We start from the raw sequence: 17,978 nt of genomic DNA, 5'->3' as shown, positions 1-17,978 counted from the left end.
TGGAATACCCCTTTTAACCCCTTAAGGACGCAGGACGTAAATGTACGTCCTGGTGCGGTGGTACTTAACGCACCAGGACGTACATTTACGTCCTGTGCATAACCGCGGGCATCGGAGCGATGCCCGTGTCATGCGCGGCTGATCCCGATCTCGCGGGCGTCCGCCATTAACCCCTCAGGTGCCGGGATCAATACAGATCCCGGCATCTGCGGCAGTGCGCGATTTGAATGAATGATCGGATCGCCCGCAGTGCTGCTGCGGGGATCCGATCATTCAGAACGCTGCACGGAGGTCCCCTCTCCTTCCTCCGTCCGGCTCCCGGCGTCTCCTGCTCTGGTCTGTGATCGAGCAGACCAGAGCAGAAGATAGCCGATAACACTGATCTGTTCTATGTCCTATACATAGAACAGATCAGTATTAGCAATCATGGTATTGCTATGAATAGTCCCCTATGGGAAAAATCCCCTCCCCCAATAAAAAAGTAAAACGTCCGTTTTTTCCTATTTTACCCCCAAAAAGCGTAAAAAAATTAATTTTATAGACATATTTGGTATCGCCGCGTGCGTAAATGTCCGAACTATTAAAATAAAATGTTAATGATCCCGTACGGTGAACGGCGTGAACGGAAAAAAAAAAAAAGTCCTAAATTGCTACTTTTTTAATACATTTTATTAAAAAAAAATTATAAAAAATGTATTCAAAGTTTTTTATAAGCAAATGTGGTATCAAAAAAAAAAAAAGTACAGATCATGGCGCAAAAAATGAGCCCCCATACCGCCGCTTATACGGAAAAATAAAAAAGTTAGAGGTCATCAAAATAAAGGGATTATAAATGTACTAATTTGGTTAAAAAGTTTGTGATTTTTTTTAAGCGCAACAATAATATAAAAGTATGTAATAATGGGTATCATTTTATTCGTATTGACCCTCAGAATAAAGAACACATGTCATTTTTACCGTAAATTGTACGGCGTGAAAACGAAACCTTCCAAAATTAGCAAAATTGCGTTTTTCGTTTTAATTTCCCCACAAAAATAGTGTTTTTTGGTTGCGCCATACATTTTATGATATAATGAGTGATGTCATCACAAAGGACAACTGGTCGCGCAAAAAACAAGCCCTCATACTAGTCTGTGGATGAAAATATAAAAGAGTTATGATTTTTAGAAGGCGAGGAGGAAAAAATGAAAACGTAAAATTTAAATTGTCTGAGTCCTTAAGGCCAAAATGGGCTGAGTCCTTAAGGGGTTAAGGCCAATATTGGCCTGGTCCTGAAGGGGTTAATTGGGGGGGGGGGGGGGGAATCAGCAAATATCTGCAGCATGTGAACATATCTTTGTGCAGATCCTGATAGCATTGTGAAGTGAGAATGCCATTTTATGTTGTAGAAAGCTTATTTAAAGACATTTCTTTTTAGTTTTACCTTTTTTTTTCAGACTTTGAGTCCAGGCCAATAATAGGGCTGTATAAGGGGTAATGTCAGGCACTTTATGCTATCAATAGCTCTTGCTATTACATGCAGAACAAGTATGTGGTGGTTGGGAACTAGTATGTCTTACTAACTTTCAATATGACATCTGTTCTTCTAAGTCTGCTGTTGTAGAGAGAACCTTGAGTATAAGTTGGCCTAGTACCGAGTATTAACTTTATAAAAAGAAACTGATAGTAATAGTAATTAGTGCTGCCGTCACCTAATATAGGCTTGTGAAGCTGGACACACAGTGCACTAGGACTTCAGAAGCCTAGTTTAGTCATACCTGTATTGAGAAATCAGGCTGCTTTATAAATAATCCCTTTGTAATTCCACTAGAGTCGGGCCAACAGTAGGAGAGACTGGGCCTGGGGTCTGTTATTCTTCGGAGCTGCACCGCCTCTCTCCACCACTCGTCTGCCCGTGGCAAACCTGTGCGCTTCTTCTGGGCATGCACCGGCTGTCAATCACAAGTGCGAGGTGGCCAGAGAGAGGTGGTGTGGCCCCGGAGCATAGAGGACCCCAGGGCTGTTTTTATGACTGTTGGCCCGACTCCTGGAGGAATTCCAAAGGCATTATTTATAAGTATAAAGCAGCCTGATTTCTCTATACACATATTGCTAGAATAAGCTTGTGAAGCCTTTGTGCTTTATGTGTGTAGCTTCACAAGCTTATTCTACATGATAGTTGCACTTTAAGCCGTCTCCCCCAGACACACTGAGAAACTGCAGCTGCATCTCCCTCCTCCTTGTCTCTTATTTACTGTAGACAGATATGGAAGGGTCTGTTCGCCAGCTGCCGCCTTTGTAGTGTGAGATATAACGTACATTCATTGACAAAAAATAATGCACACAGAAATACAGTGGTCCCTCAACATACGATGGTAATCCGTTCCAAACGGACCATCGTTTGTTGAAAGCATCGTATGTTGAGGGATCCGTGCAATGTAAAGTATAGGACAGTGGTCTACAACCTGCGGACCTCCAGATGTTGCAAAACTACAATACCCAGCATGCCCAGACAGCCAACGGCTGTCCGGGCATCCTGGGAGTTGTAGTTTTGCAACATCTGGAGGTCCGCAGGTTGAAGACCACTAGTATTAAAGGTTGTACTCGCGTGTCCCCGCTGCTCCGGACCATCACCGCTGCCCTGGATGTCGCCTTCCATCGATGTTGCCGCATCCCCGGGGTGTCCCCGACGCTCCGGCAAGGCCTCTGCTTCCCCGGCATCCTCCCTCTCCGTCGCCGCCATCACGTCGCTACGCACGCCGCTCCTATTGGATGACGGGACGGTGTGCGCAACGACGTGATGACGACGATGGAGAGAGCGCTGACGATGCAGGGGATCCCGAAGAGGACGCACCGGAGCCCCGAGGACAGGTAAGTGATCATCAGCGGACCACACGGGGCACCGTAAACGGCTATCCAGTGGCAGCTGAAGCAGTCTGTGCTGCCTGATAGCCATTTATGTGATGGCCCCGACTTACAAAAGCATTGTATGTTGATGCTGCCTTCAACATGCGATGGCCTCTGAGAGTGATCGTATGTTGAAATGATCGTATGTCGGGGGGTCACTGTATAGAAATGACCGGAAAACCGGCACCTTCTGTATTACCAAGGTGTTTTTCGGTCTCTTTAGAAGGCCTACACGAGCTAGTAAGGCCTCTTCCAGATAGCCGCACCCTAATAAACGTATGCTTTCACTCTAATATTGTAGTCACATATATCATCATTACATTCACACACAAAGTTTTATTTGATTCCAACAGCTCCTTTTAATGCATTTTTTTTGTTGTTGTCAATGAGTGTACAATATGTCCTTCTGCAGATATATGCAAATATGTCCTAAAGATACCAGAACTGGTGGTGATTCATTATGGTACCATGCATATTGATGTTTTCTCTTTTTGTTCCAGTTCTCATCTGTTATACCCACACAAAGTCTGAGTCACGTAACATGTCTCCTTTGTCAATAGTCACTGCTCTAGTAGACAAGATAGGTAAGAAAAATAAGTGAAGTAAATAAAAATAGTTCATCCTATTTTTCTCTGAATTTAATAAGTCGGAGAATTCTCCTCATTGGACGATATATTGGGACACTCTTTCCCTCTTTTACTGTTAGCCAAAAAATGTATTCCTCTTTATTCTATTTCTTTTTTTTTCTAATAAAATTTTCTATTTTGAAATTAGACTTTTTCTTTTTTATATGTTTTGTCCATGATGATTATAGGGACAGCCATCCTGCTTGAGCTGCTGCTCTGTTAACAACATTCAATTTCAGCATTACATTACAGCACCACATAGACCATAGAAAACCATAGTCTTCAGGTGACTATGCAGGGAGGGGGGTAGTGAACCGTGACAATCACCTATTGTCTGCCTTCAGCTTAATAAAGGCTGTACCTGTGATGATAATGAAAAGGTATCTACAGAACAGGAGCTGTCCTCTTATTATGAGGTTTGAAAACAAAAAGATTTAATGATTTTAAACTATAAATACTGAGGCATTAATTACATATTAGTAAGGATGTGATCTCCAGATTGTGGATACCTGACTATTGTAACATATGTTTTTGCTTGTGTAGTGGAGAATATATTTTTGAGTGAGTGAAATATTTTGTCAGCTAAAAGTGTCATTGTTCCTTTTCTTGTTAATCGGTTTCAGATCTTCGTAAGCAACTCATTTCTCCCGATTGTGATATCAAGTTGACAGGCCATGTGTCTTGGGTTGGGAAGACCTCAATGGAAGTTAAAATGCACATGTTACAAGTATGTAATTTTCAGCTTATTTTGGGCTTATTTAGGGACGAATTTTTTTACTTATTTTGTTTTAACACAAAGGCCATCCAAGGTGGCCCGGAAAGTCGAAAACAACTGAAGTGGGTCAGTTACGGAATTTGTGTAACTTCCTTTGAGTTAAATGGGAGTTGCACAAATGGTTTAGGGTCAAAAGTACTATACAGCCATGCCCTTATTTTACTCCCTAAAAACCTGCTGACTGGTCTGCTTTATGCTAGATCTGCATGACATTGAGGAGATTCTTGCACAAAATTGGAAAATTATGAGAAACTTGCATGATAAAGTCTTGTTTACATTTGTGACAGATTCATTGGATGAAGTTCTCCAGTAATCCCCTTAAATTAGTTTAATCTAGGAAATCAGACCATAACCTGCTTATTAAAAGCGGAGTCTCATTCTCATCTCTTAAAGAAGTTATCCACCATAAGGTGATTTTAGTACGTACCTGGCAGGCAGTAATGGACATGCTTAGGAAGGATCCCACTTGTCTTGGGGCTAAATGGCTATATTGTGAGATTACCATAACACTGTGGCTAGCTTTTTATGAAAAGGCATTTACTGTTTGAGTTTTCTCTTGCCTACAAATCCCATAATTCCATTCTCCTACCTCCCACACATCATCCACCCCACCCATTGAAACATAAATGAGCTGCATCCATTCAAAAGACCTGTGGTTTTCAATCACAGCTGTTGCATTAGTTGCAGATTGATCTCTCTCCCACCAAACGATTACTCCACCCATTGAAGCAGACAGGCTCCCTGTCATCAGCTGACTAGTGAGTCAGGTGTCTTTGCAACTTGGGAAAAATCTGAGACAACAGTCATTTTGTATGTTGTTAAAATATTGGGGGAAAAAATCACAGAAGAATTGTGAGAAAACCTTCACACACAGGTACAGACACTATATTATGAACTACACTAACTTTACAGCCCCTGTAGCATAGTCAAAAAAAGAAATTCCTGGAATACCCCTTTAACCAGTTATCACATGACAAGGAAACCAGTATGTATGTACCATAATATGGAAAATAAAATACAACTGGTACCTCAAAAAAACAAGGTATGGTGCATCTACATGGAACAAAACATAAAAAAGTTTGACAACTAAAAGAAGAAAAGTGAACATTTTCTGGTAGGGGCGTGACCGGCTAATCATGGCGGAAGGGATGTAGTTCTGCTATGTGCTGACTGGCAGAACAACTTGTCATTTATTGGCTATACACAGACAGTTGACCCAAGCTACTGATTTAAAACCCAGCTACACTCTTTATTTCCCCTCCCTCCCTGGGAGTTACCTTGGAAGGCCCACTGCGATCAGATATCTTATCCCCTATCAATTGGATATAGGGATAAGATGTATTTGGCCGGAATACACCTTTAACAACAATTTTTAATAGAATTCTTGAAGGGCAGAATTTTTCACTGCAGATACTGCGGTCACTTGCTGTATTATTATAATATCATAAAACAGGCAATGAGACCCTCCAACTGTTGATTAATTCAGACAAAGTTATTTTCATTGTTAGCAAAACCTTTCACGCAAATCTTGGCGCATTTGGTCCATTTTAGCCTGGTAGGCTGTCAGAGGTCAACAAGTGTCAGATGGTGTTTGACATTTTATATAATAATAAATGTGGCTCAGAAGAACCAAACGCCTTTTCTGCTCCTTGTTTTGGATGCAGAGAAGACGTTCAACAGGGTAAATTGGGATTATTGGGGTTAAGGCTTCTTTAACTAAGTTTTTGGTTTTCAGGTAGTCTCTTAGCCACCATATTGTCATTATATTCAAGAACTTTGTCCCAAGGATATATGAATGAATCCTTGTCATCTGTTCACTTTTAACAATGGAACGAGACTAGGGTGACCATTGTCTCCAATGATTTTTTTTTATTTAAATTTTATTACAAACGGGGGTTGCTGCTCATGTCTTTTTTTGCTGTCATAAAATGGCCATGCATAAAGCCGCAACTATATTAGAACAATGACAATCCCTATTCCCGGAGCAGTGTTTCCCAACCAGGGTGCTTCCAGATGTTGCAAAACTACAACTCCCAGCATGCCCGGACAGCCGAAGGCTGTCCGGGCATGCTGGGAGTTGTAGTTTTGCAACAGTTGAATGCATCCTAGTTGGGAAACACTGGGCTGGAGGATGTTACTAAACAATTGGTGGGATGGAATTTGCTCTTATGTGCAAAAATATATTACATTCTCTCTGGTTTCCAACTGGGAAAAATAAATAGTTGTAGAGTGCCTGTCATTTGTAAAAACTTTTGACATGTCCTAGTGACAGGTCAAAAGTTTTGATCGGCAGGGGTCTGATATGTTCAGACCTCCGCCCATCAGGAAAACGAGCCGAAAGAAGACTGTGCTGCTGCGCACTCCTCTCCCTTCATGTTTCTCTATCACATGACATGGAGATGGGAGAAAGCGCACTAAAGCTGCATTCACACGGCCGTCTAGACCCGTCCCGTTCTTCTCCCATCAAAACTAAAAGCGGACTTTAAAAAAAAAAAAAACGCACAATAACTGATGCAAACGGATGTTATCTGTTTGGATCCGTTACTGTTCAGGTAATAAACAAAAAAAATATATAATTTTTTGAAAAAAACTGATGCAAACGGATGACATTAAAGGCTCATCCGTTTTCCATAGACTTTTTTGTTAGATTTACTGTATCCGTTTTTTTGAAGGAAGAAAAAATACTGCATGTGACATTTTTTCTGCCGTCCAAAAAACAGAAATGAGTGCAGACAGGTACAAACGGATGTAAACTGATTGTAAAAAAAATTCCATTTACATGAATGGGATTTTTTTTTAAAGGTTTTTAATCCATATACAGCCTGCAAGAAAGGAACCGAAACTGGGATAAAAAAAACGGGGACAGACGGCCGTGTGAACGCACCCTAAGCGTGAACTTCCTGGCTCCTTCTCCTGATTGGTGGAGGTCGGAACACTCAGACCCACGCCGATCAAAACTTCTGACATGTTGCTAGGACATATCAAAAGTTTTTACAAATGACAGTGGCCATTTAACATGTAATCATTCACCCATCGCATCAGGCCTAGGTGTCCGCGCTTGGCATGTGGGAAGTGGTTTGAGGCACATGCCAAATTCCTCATGTATCACATGACAATATGATTTGGCGCATTTGATATTGGCATAAGGATAAAGAGTAATCTTGAAAAGTGGAGTGAAACAGGTACAAGTGATTAATTCCCCCACGGTCCTTCCAGTTGGGCAGTTTATTCTGGGTGTGTGATGTCCGTCTATTCTACACAAATTATTGTATCCATATTTATTCCCCTCTGCAGCTTCATGATGGCGTTTACAGTCCAGTTTTAGATGCAACATTTGTCATGGTGGCCAGAGATCCAGAGAACAAAAGGTATGTGCATAAGGAATATAGACACCAGGGAGAGGCTAAACTAATGGCAAATGCAAGAAGAAAAAACAAAATGACATAGTGGGGCATGAGTCATATGCTGCAAAAAAAAAAATAAGTTTAAGGGGTATTCCATTAAAACATATTTTTCATATCAACTGGCTCCAGAAAGTTAAACAGATTTGTAAATTACTTCTATTTTAAAAAAAAAATCTTAATCCTTCCAGTACTTATCAGCTGCTGAAGTTGAGTTTTTCTTTTCAGTCTGACAACAGTGCTCTCTGCTGACACCTCTGTCTGTCTCAGGAACTGTCCAGAGTAGCAGCAAAACCCCATAGCAAACCTCTCCTGCTCTGGACAGTTCCTGACATGGACAGAAGTGTCAGCAGAGAGCACTGTGGTCAGACAGAAAAAAACAACTCAACTTCAGCAGCTGATAAGTACTGAAAGGATTAAGATTTTTTTAATAGAAGTAATTTACAAATCTGTTTAACTTTCTGGAGCCAGTTGATATGAAATTTTTTTTTTTTTTATGGAATACCCCATTAAAGCAGCACAACTGAAACTGCATGGAAAAGCAAAATGAGTGCAGCTAGAATAGCAAATGCTGCACACTACAAGAGGATCATGTCAAGGGAAATCTAATAACATCCATGTATAGTGCCAGAACTCCCATCGTATATGTACCTGTAGGAAGCAAAACAGGCTTTTCATATTTTGGTGTTGATTTATTGTTTTTGCTCAGCAGCTCATTTTTGTATTTGTTGCCTTAGTTTGGAGTGAGAATTGTGACCGGTATAAAAGCCTTCAATTCGGTAGCAGAATGTAAAATAGCATACTCAGATTAGATCAGATTATACATTCTGATACAAAATGTATGTTTCACCTTTTAGGCCTGCATTTGTCAATCCATTAGTTCCAGATGGCCCTGAAGAGGAAAGACTTTTGAAGCAAGGAGAAAGTATGTAGTTGCTGGTTTATACACTGCTCAAAAAAATAAAGGGAATACTTAAACAACACAATGTTACTCCAAGTCAGTCACACTTCTGTGAAATCACACTGTCCACTCAGGACAATCAATTTCACATGCTGTTGTGGAAATGGAACAGACAACAGGTGGAAATCATAGGCAATTAGCAAGACACCCCCAATAAAGGAGTGGTTCTGCAGGTGGTGACCACAGACCACTTCTCAGTTCCTATGCTTCCTGGCTGATGATTTGGTAACTTTTTAATGCTGGCGGTGCTTTCACTCTAGTGGTAGCAGGAGACTGAGTCTACAACCCACACAAGTGGCTCAGGTAGTGCAGCTCACCCAGGTTGGCACATCAATGCGAGCTGTGGCAAGAAGGTTTGCTGTGTCTGTCAGCGTAGTGTCCAGAGCTTGGAGGCGCTACCAGGAGACAGACCAGTACATCAGGAGACGTGGAGGAGGCCGTAGGAGGGCAACAACCCAGCAGCAGGACCAATACCTCCGCCTTTGTGCAAGGAGGAGCACTGCCAGAGCCCTGCAAAATGACCTCCAGCAGGCCACAAATGTGCATGTGTCCACTCAAACGGTCATAAACAGACTCCATGAGGGCCCGGCATCCACAAGTGGGGGTTGTGTTTACAGCCCAACACCGTGCAGGATGTTTGGCATTTGCCAGAGAACACCAAGCTTGATAAATTCGCCACTGGCGCCCTGTGCTCTTCACAGATGAAAGCAGGTTCACACTGAGCACATGTGACAGAGTCTGGAGATGCAGTGGAGAACGTTCTGCTGCCTGCAGGATCCTCCAGCATGACTGGTTTGGCGGTGGGTCAGTAATGGGGTGGGGTGGCATTTCTTTGGGGGGCCACACAGCCCTCCATGCACTTGCCAGAGGTAGCCTGACTGCCATTAGGTACCGAGATGAGATACTCAGACCCCTTGTGAGATCATATGTTGGTGTGGTTGGCCCTGAGTTCCTCCTAATGCAAGACAATGCTAGACCTCATGTGGCTGGAGTGTGTCAGCAGTTCTTGCAAGAAGATGACATTGATGCTCTGGACTGGCCTGCCCGTTCCCCAGACCTGAATCCGATTGAGCACATCGCAGACATCATGTCCCGCTCCATCCACAAACACCACGTTGCACCACAGACTGTCCAGGAGTTGGTGGATGCTTTAGTCCAGGTCTGGGAGGACATCCCTCAGGAGACCATCCACCACATCATCAGGAGCATGCCCAGGCATTGTAGGGAGGTCATACGGGCACGTGGAGGCCACACACACTACTGAGCCTCATTTTGACTTGTTTTAAGGACATTACATAAAGTTGGATCAGCCTGTAGTGTGGTTTTCCACTTTGATTTTGAGTGTGACTACATATCCAGACCTCCATGAGTTGATAAATTTGATTTCCATTGATAATTTTTGTGTGATTTTGTTGTCAGCACATTCAACTATGTAAAGACGAAAGTATTTCATACGATTTAGTTCATTCATTCAGATCTAGGATGTGTTATCTTAGTGTTCCCTTTATTTTTTTGAGCAGTGTATATTACAACAGTTTTTTTCTACTTTCTTGTACATTAATGGCCATCTCGTTTATTCAACTAAATCTGTTTTGTCTATTACGTTACCTTCAGTGAACAAGTTAAGAAGAGTTGAATTCAGTACAGCATCTTTACTGAAAATGGCTCCAACCGCTGAAGAAAGGAAGATTGTACATGAAATGTTTCTTAACACATTAGATTCAAAGTAAGTTCATTGGGTAGCAGCGTCTTACTGACATTTTTCATTTGTCTTAAAAGGCCAAAAAGAGTATTTTTAACTAAAGGGAACCTGTCACTAGTTTAACACTGACTGAACTGACAGGCTGCCCTATCAAAGTGATGTATAATTCACACTGAACGACTACCGTTTCAGAGAAATCATTGTTGGATCTTTGGCCAGGAATGGAGCTTCAAGTTATTGGGGTGGTCTGCTGGCTCTGACTGACTGGTTTCTCCCTATATACAAATAGGGAGAGATCTTCAATTCAATCCACTGGGCCCTGTTCTCAAAGTTACAATGACGATTTATCTGAAATGGCACAGTTGTTCAGAGTGAATTCTATATCACTGTAATAGGGAGCCTGAAACTTGTCTCCGCTTCCCTTTAAAGGGGTACTCTGGGGATAAACACATATACATTATTTACACACACACACACACACACACACACACTAGTTTTTGTTTTGTTTTTTAAATCAACTGGTGCCAGAACGTTAAACAGATCTGTAAACTACTTCTATTTAAAAATCTTAATCCTTCCAGTACTTATCTGCTGCTAAATGCTCCTCAGGAAGTTCTTTTCTTTTTGAAATTCTTTTCTGTCTAACCACAGTGCTCTCTGCTGACAACTTTCTGTCTCAGGAACTGTCCAGAGTAGGAGCAAATCCCCATAGCAAACCTATCCTGCTCTGGACAGTTCATTAGACAGACTGAGGTGTCAGCAGAGAGCACTGTGGTCAGACAGAAAATACACTTTAAAAGAAAATAACTTTCTGTGGAGCATACAGCAGCTGATAAGTACTGGAAGGATTAAGATTTTTAAATAGTAATTTACAAATCTGTTTAATGCTCTGGTACCGTTTGATTTTTTTTTTTTTTGTTTTTTTTACTGGAGTACCCCTTTAAAGGAGTAGTCCAGTTTATAAAAATGTATCCCCTATCCAAAAGGATCTCCTGCCCGGTACCCCAGCTCTCCCCATGCACAGAGCTGTGTCGACCACCGCACGAAGCAGGGGTCGACATGGGCCCTCCTTGCATCTCTATGGGAGAGCCAGGGAAACATGAGAACATAGAGAGCATGGAAGTTGTGTACCGACCCCAGCTCCGTGCACAAGGTGAGGGGGGTATAAGTTTAAGTTTTAATAAACTGGGTAATCGCTTTAAGTTGTTTTTAGACCCAGCCCTATGCAGTTTCCTACTCCATGCAAGTGGGTAAGCCGTGGCCTTTGTGGATAGGGGGTAAGATTATTTTTTTGCATGAATAACTCATTAACTGGGTAGGGATTAATAATAATCATGAAAAAGTTCCAGTAAAGCCGCTTCTTCTATAATTTCCTGAAGTACTATGTATGTCTTGCAGGACAGTGAGCTTCAGGAGCCGTGTCTTGCCACCTAATGCAGTGTGGATGGAAGATGCTAAATTTAAGGGTTTGGAAATTTGTCATCCACAGGTAATTATGTGAAAACTAAATGTGAAAACCAATGCAAAATTACAGATAATAGTTACATAATAATTGGTAGTCTAATTTATACAATGCCTAAATGCAGCCCATCAAGGCTGTACTTATGTTATAGAAGAGGACCTGTCATCTGGGCTATGACAATGGTGCAAGCACTTCATAAAGGACAACCTCTGTATACTGTAGTGAAATATACAATGTGCTGTGCTCAAAACCTTGTCCAACTTTGCTCCATGATCAACAAGCGAATATTTTGGAGTTGTATGGATAAATTATTATTATTTGTAAAATATTTGTATTTTAAAATTCCTCTGTCTTCAGCAAAGAAACATCTTCAACAGGATCTTCGGTGGTTTTCTGATGAGGAAAGCATATGAATTGGGATGGGCAACTGCATGTTCTTATGGGTAAGTGCTCTTATCCAATATGACATATACAATATAACAATGTATTACAAATTAGGACTGCTCTATAGTACATTATGAGTACATCCTGGTCATGTGACACAAGGCCGGAGAGAACACACTAAGCACGCCATTCTCCCAACTCGTTCTTGTGATCAGTCACGTAGGGCTTGGGCGGTATACCGGTTCATACTGAATACCAAAATTTTTGTCCTGCATGACATTAATTTTTCCCCATACCGCAATAATGGTTTGGCCCCTCCCCTCAGGAATGAATAAGTTATCAGCCCAGCGCTGCGCTGTCTCCACATCGGGGAACTAATCATATGTGACCCGCGAACGCTGTTCTTCTCCCCCCCCCCCCCCCCAATTCATTATCAGCCCAGCGCTGCACTGTCCCCATCGGGGTAAATACTCACATATGCCCGCAAGCGCTGCCCTCGCAGGTGATATGTGAGTATTTACCCCAATGTGGACAGCGCATCACTGGACTGATAATTTTTTGGGGGGGAATACAGTTATATACCGTGATACACATATTTGGTCATACCGCCCAGCCCTACGGTCACAGTCAAAAGTTTTTTTTTCATGACAATGGCCATTTAAACAAATATCATGCCTAAAGTAATATGTACACTGACATATGCGGCCACAATGTATTGCACAGCAAAGATATTTCCTATACATATAGGATTCATAGAAGAAAAAAACGTGCCCACTTTATGGCTATGAAGGTAGTTTCATTTCAGTCCCCTGCAGTGCATATATTCTTTTGCTTTTATATTTTATTACATTTTTAATGTTATTGCTGCATAGTCAGCATAGGATTGTATCCATCCATTAACCCCTTCTTTGCCATGTACATATGTAATACATGTTGCCTTTAAAGAGTCGCTGGAGTTAGAATATAAGGAGTAGAGTCAATCTTGGTATCCTATAAAAGCTCAGAACCTTAGCTTTTCAAGTAAAACGTTGTACGATATTTTGGGCGCAGCATTTGTTTAAAGTGGTTTTCTATGGAAATACTACTGAGGGCCTATTTACAGAATAAAATCAAAGGTTTCCTCCAACGTATCGACTGGATTCAGAGGCGCTGGACACACAAACTGAAGGGATCTCAAGTTTATTCACCCATGATGCAACGCGTTTTACAGTGAGACTGCTTCATCAGTTGCCTGATGAAGCAGTCTTACTGTGAAATGCGTTGCATCATGGATGAATAAACTTGAGATCCCTTCAGTTTGTGTGTCCAGCGCCTCTGAATCCCGTCGATACGTTGGAGGAAACCTTTGCTTTTACATTGAAGTTGGACGTGGAGTGGCTGCAGGCACCTAATACCTTTGCTCTTTTCCATAGTTACACTTGGTGGAGTGTAACTTGATGTGATAAGCATCACTTTTACTAAATCTATTCCTGTTGTAAACAGTATCACACTACCGAGCGCTGTCTGTGTCTTTTTTTTATTTATTTACAGGATAGGTTGTAAGTAGTTGATCATTGGGGGTGCTGGGTGTCGGTACCACACTTTTCAGCTTTTTAGGGCGCATACTAAGAACTGGGTTGGACGCAGTGCAGCTTAGTGAATAGGAAATGTTTAGAAATAATAAACAGCTCAGTCCTCTGTTTGGGAAGATTATTCATTTCTATTGTGTGTATATATCTCAAACTATTGTGATGTTTATCTTCCAGTGGTTCTAGGCCATTTGTTGTAGCTGTAGATGACATCATGTTCCAGAGACCGGTGGAGATTGGGTCATTGCTGTTCCTGTCCTCTCAGGTACAACCTTTCTTTGTTAATAGGATATTTAGTAAAATTCTTATTTTGGACAGTAGTAAATTATTGATACATGCAGTAAATTAACCATTGCATTCCTGCAGTGATTTAATAGAATATTTAACACAGCATTCCTATGTACAGATGGAGTCCATAATGTGCAGTCCTACACTCTCAGTCCTACGATGTTGTTAAATGTTAAAATCTTGTTTAGCATTAGTCCATTGTTTAACTTTTTGCCTCCTGTGTTTATAAAAATGTATCATATGCACAGCCCATTCACTAGGTTTCCTTCATCATACTACATGATGCCTTATTGTTGGGATATGCTATCTGATCAGAATGTGTCTGACTGCTTGGAGCCTTACCAGTCTCTAGACCAGTGTTTTCCAACCAGGGTGCCTCCAGCTGTTGCAAAACTACAACTCCCAGCACGCCCGGACAGCCAACGGCTGTCCGGGCATGCTGGGAGTTGTAGTTTTGAAACAGCTGGAGGCACCCTGGTTGGAAAACACTGCTTTAGACCTTCTATTATGGCAGCTGGAAATTGGATAGCATCAGACATCTTTGTTTTTCCATTCAGGTATTAGTTTTTTCAGTCCTTAATATTTTGGAATTTCTTACAGGTGTGTTACACAATGAAAAACTACATCCAAGTCAGGGTGCACACAGAGGTTTCAGATCCCATCACCGGAGAACATCACACAACCAACATCTTCCACTTTACATATATGTCAGAAAAAGAAGTTCCACAGATTGTGCCCCAGACATACGGAGGTAAGTCTGAAGGAATCATTGGATGTAATAAGTAGTCTTTACCTTTCTAACCCTGAGGCTTTTTTTATCACTGCTTTCCAAATCCTCAGCTCAGTTCTTAAATCACAGAAGCAGTAAACTGAACCAGATTTACTGACAGACTTAGAAAATTGCAGAATAAAGTGCATAATCTAAAATATAACTGATATCAGATTAAAAATCCCTTATTCAATGAACCAAACTAATCACCAAGAACCCAAACTCACCTAAAACTCCCTAGTAATAATAGGGACTCTCCTCTCCTGCTGCAATATTATTCCTGCTTTAAATGCCTTATTTTTGGGATATGCTATCTGATCAAAATGTGTCTGACTGCTTGGAGCCTTACCATTCTCTAGACCAGTGTTTCCCAACCAGTTTAAAGATAATCTATGTGTTGGATACTTTTATTAGCTTCAACATGAGAGAAAATCAGAGAAGATCTAAATATATGCCCAAGAACTACGGTTCATGTGCGTGACCCACCACGCACTAATAAAATATAGATATTTTATTAAAAATCATCCACGTACGTACGTATCCACCGCTGTACGCTCCAGAGGAAGTTGAGTATTTCTTTTCTATCTGACCACAGTGCTTTCTGCTGACACCTCTGTCAGTGTCCAGAGCAGGAGCAAATCCCCATAGCAAACCTCTCCTGCTCTGGACAGTTCCTGACATGGACAGAGGTGTCAGCAGAGAGCACTGTGGTCTACTATAGTAATCGTAAAGGGGTATTCAAGCTCTATACATGTTATCCCCTATCCAAAGGATAGGGCATAAGATGTATGATCTCTGTGCAGCCCCCGGCATTCTGTGTCGGGCTCTGCCTCAGAGACTGGGACGTGACGTCACGGCCACACACCCTCCATTCATATCTGAGACCCCTGCGTTCATACATCTTATCCCCTATCCTTTCAATAGGGGATAAGATGTATAAAGCTGGAATACCCCTTTAATCTTCTGTCCTTACTGCCACTTGAGAACCAGTCTATCGTGCTTCTTCATAGTCTTTGTATATACACTGTAGCAAATTGGGGGTCTCTTGCTCACATGGATTGCCATCTACAGTATCTGAATCTGTTGGCACACCAGAAATGACAGAAATGTACTTTTATACTGGTCTTAGCCAACTTAATTCGTAACATTAAATTATGTCACAAAACTCAAAACAAAAGCTGCTTGTTTGGCACTAACTAAACATTACACAGCATCCCTAGTTGTTATTCTGAGCCTAGAGCTCAATGCTATACCTATCACATACCAACACAGGCTCCACCACCAAACTAGTCTTTCCCCTGGCTTCTGCAGGCTTTGCAATGCCTGTCCCTAATACTTGAAGCCCATCCCTGGGAAGTACAGTCCTGTCTTCTAGAGCTCTCCCAGGTGGTTGCTTCAGCTGGAATGTAGCAGGCTGGGAACCCTCTCTCTGTCCGCTGCTACACATTCTCCACTCCTTTTTCCGTGTCCACACAAAGAATGACATGTTAATTTATTGTGATGAGTCCACACGGAATGCATAGTAGTCTATGAGACGGCGCATTCATGTGCGGTTCTGCACTGTCGATTCTCCATGCAACCATTCAGTCGTGTGAACATAGCCTAAGAGTGCAATTTTCACTATTGAAATACACCACTAACAACGTGTCACATTCCTTCTTAATCCATGAGTTTGTGTATGACTGCTGGTCTGTTACTTTGTGCACTATTACTTTCAGTGAACCACTGACCATAATCTCATACTGAAAAAAAATAAAATAGCTTCTTAGGCTAGGTTCACACTAAGAAGTTTCCAGCCGGAGATTCCTGTTGCAGCCAGCGCCAACTGAATGAATGGGTACTAGGACTGCGCAAACATCACTGTCCCCATAGATGGCAATGTCTGTGGTGTGTATTCTGCCTAAAGAATGAGCAAGCTCATTATTTTGTCAGCGGAATTTTGGTGGCACAATATACACTGCTGACATTCCGCAGTGTACAGTTTGTTCTAGCAACGGGAGTCTGCTACTTGGGAATTTCCGAGTGGAATTCTGCTTTGAAATTCCACTCTGAAATTCCGTAGTGTGAACCTAGCCTTAACCCCTTCAGGACGGAGCCCATTTTGGCCTTAAGGACCGGGGCGTTTTTTGCACATCTGACCACTGTCACTTTAAACATTAATAACTCTGGAATGCTTTTAGTTATCATTCTGATTCCGAGATTGTTTTTTCGTGACATATTCTACTTTAACATAGTGGTAAATTTTTGTCGATACTTGCATCCTTTCTTGGTGAAAAATCCGTAAATTTGATGAAAAATTTGAAAATTTTGCATTTTTCTAACTTTGAAGCTTTCTGCTTGTAAGGAAAATGGATATTACGAATACATTTTTTTTGGTTCACATATACAATATGTCTACTTTATGTTTGCATCATAAAATTGACGTGTTTTTACTTTTGGAAGACACCAGAGGGCTTCAACGGTCAGCAGCAATTTTCCGATTTTTCACAAAATTTTCAAACTCAGTATTTTTCAGGGACCAGTTCAGGTTTGAAGTGGATTTGAAGGGTCTTCATATTAGAAATACCCCATAAATGACCCCATTATAAAAACTACACCCCCCAAAGTATTCAAAATGACATTCAGTCAGCGTTTTAACCCTTTAGGTGTTTCACACGAATAGCAGCAAAGTGAAGGAGAAAATTCACAATCTTCATTTTTTACACTCGCATGTTCTTGTAGACCCAATTTTTGAATTTTTACAAGGGGTAAAAGGACAAAATTTTTACTTGTATTTGTAGCCCAATTTCTCTCGAGTAAGCACATACCTCATATGTCTATGTAAAGTGTTCGGCGGGAGCAGTAGAGGGCTCAGAAGGGAAGGAGCGACAAGGGGATTTTGGAGAGTACGTTTTTCTGAAATGGTTTTTGGGGGGCATGTTACCTTTAGGAAGCCCTTATGGTGCCAGAACAGCAAAAAAAAACCACATGGCATACCATTTTGGAAACTAGACCCCTCGGGGAATGTAACATGGGATAAAGTGAACCTTAATACCCCACAGGTGTTTCACGACTTTTGCAAATGTAAAAAAAAAAAAATAATTTTTACCTAAAATGCTTGTTTTCCCAAAAAATTTTTATTTTTAAAAAGGGTAATAGCAGAAAATACCCCTAAAA

The 17,978-nt window shown here is 41.4% G+C and overlaps 1 protein-coding gene across 4 annotated transcripts in view; it reads left to right on the top strand.

Moving 5' to 3' along the window:
• The window catches only part of ACOT9 (acyl-CoA thioesterase 9), a 40,556-nt gene that overhangs the window by 18,009 nt on the left and 4,569 nt on the right, over positions 1 to 17,978 (top strand). For all 4 annotated transcript variants that reach the window (XM_056558575.1, XM_056558578.1, XM_056558576.1 and 1 more), the window contains 9 exons: positions 3,387 to 3,470; positions 4,136 to 4,239; positions 7,582 to 7,655; positions 8,546 to 8,613; positions 10,264 to 10,375; positions 11,750 to 11,840; positions 12,171 to 12,256; positions 13,943 to 14,030; positions 14,654 to 14,804. In XM_056558575.1, the coding sequence (XP_056414550.1) occupies positions 3,387 to 3,470; positions 4,136 to 4,239; positions 7,582 to 7,655; positions 8,546 to 8,613; positions 10,264 to 10,375; positions 11,750 to 11,840; positions 12,171 to 12,256; positions 13,943 to 14,030; positions 14,654 to 14,804 (858 nt within the window). The remainder of the gene's footprint in view (positions 1 to 3,386; positions 3,471 to 4,135; positions 4,240 to 7,581; positions 7,656 to 8,545; positions 8,614 to 10,263; positions 10,376 to 11,749; positions 11,841 to 12,170; positions 12,257 to 13,942; positions 14,031 to 14,653; positions 14,805 to 17,978) is intronic.

Source organism: Hyla sarda, chromosome 2 (assembly GCF_029499605.1).
Source record: "Hyla sarda isolate aHylSar1 chromosome 2, aHylSar1.hap1, whole genome shotgun sequence".
Taxonomy (NCBI): Eukaryota; Metazoa; Chordata; class Amphibia; order Anura; family Hylidae; genus Hyla; species Hyla sarda.
Note: the sequence above shows the minus strand (reverse complement) of the source record. Positions and strands in the feature narration are given on the sequence as shown.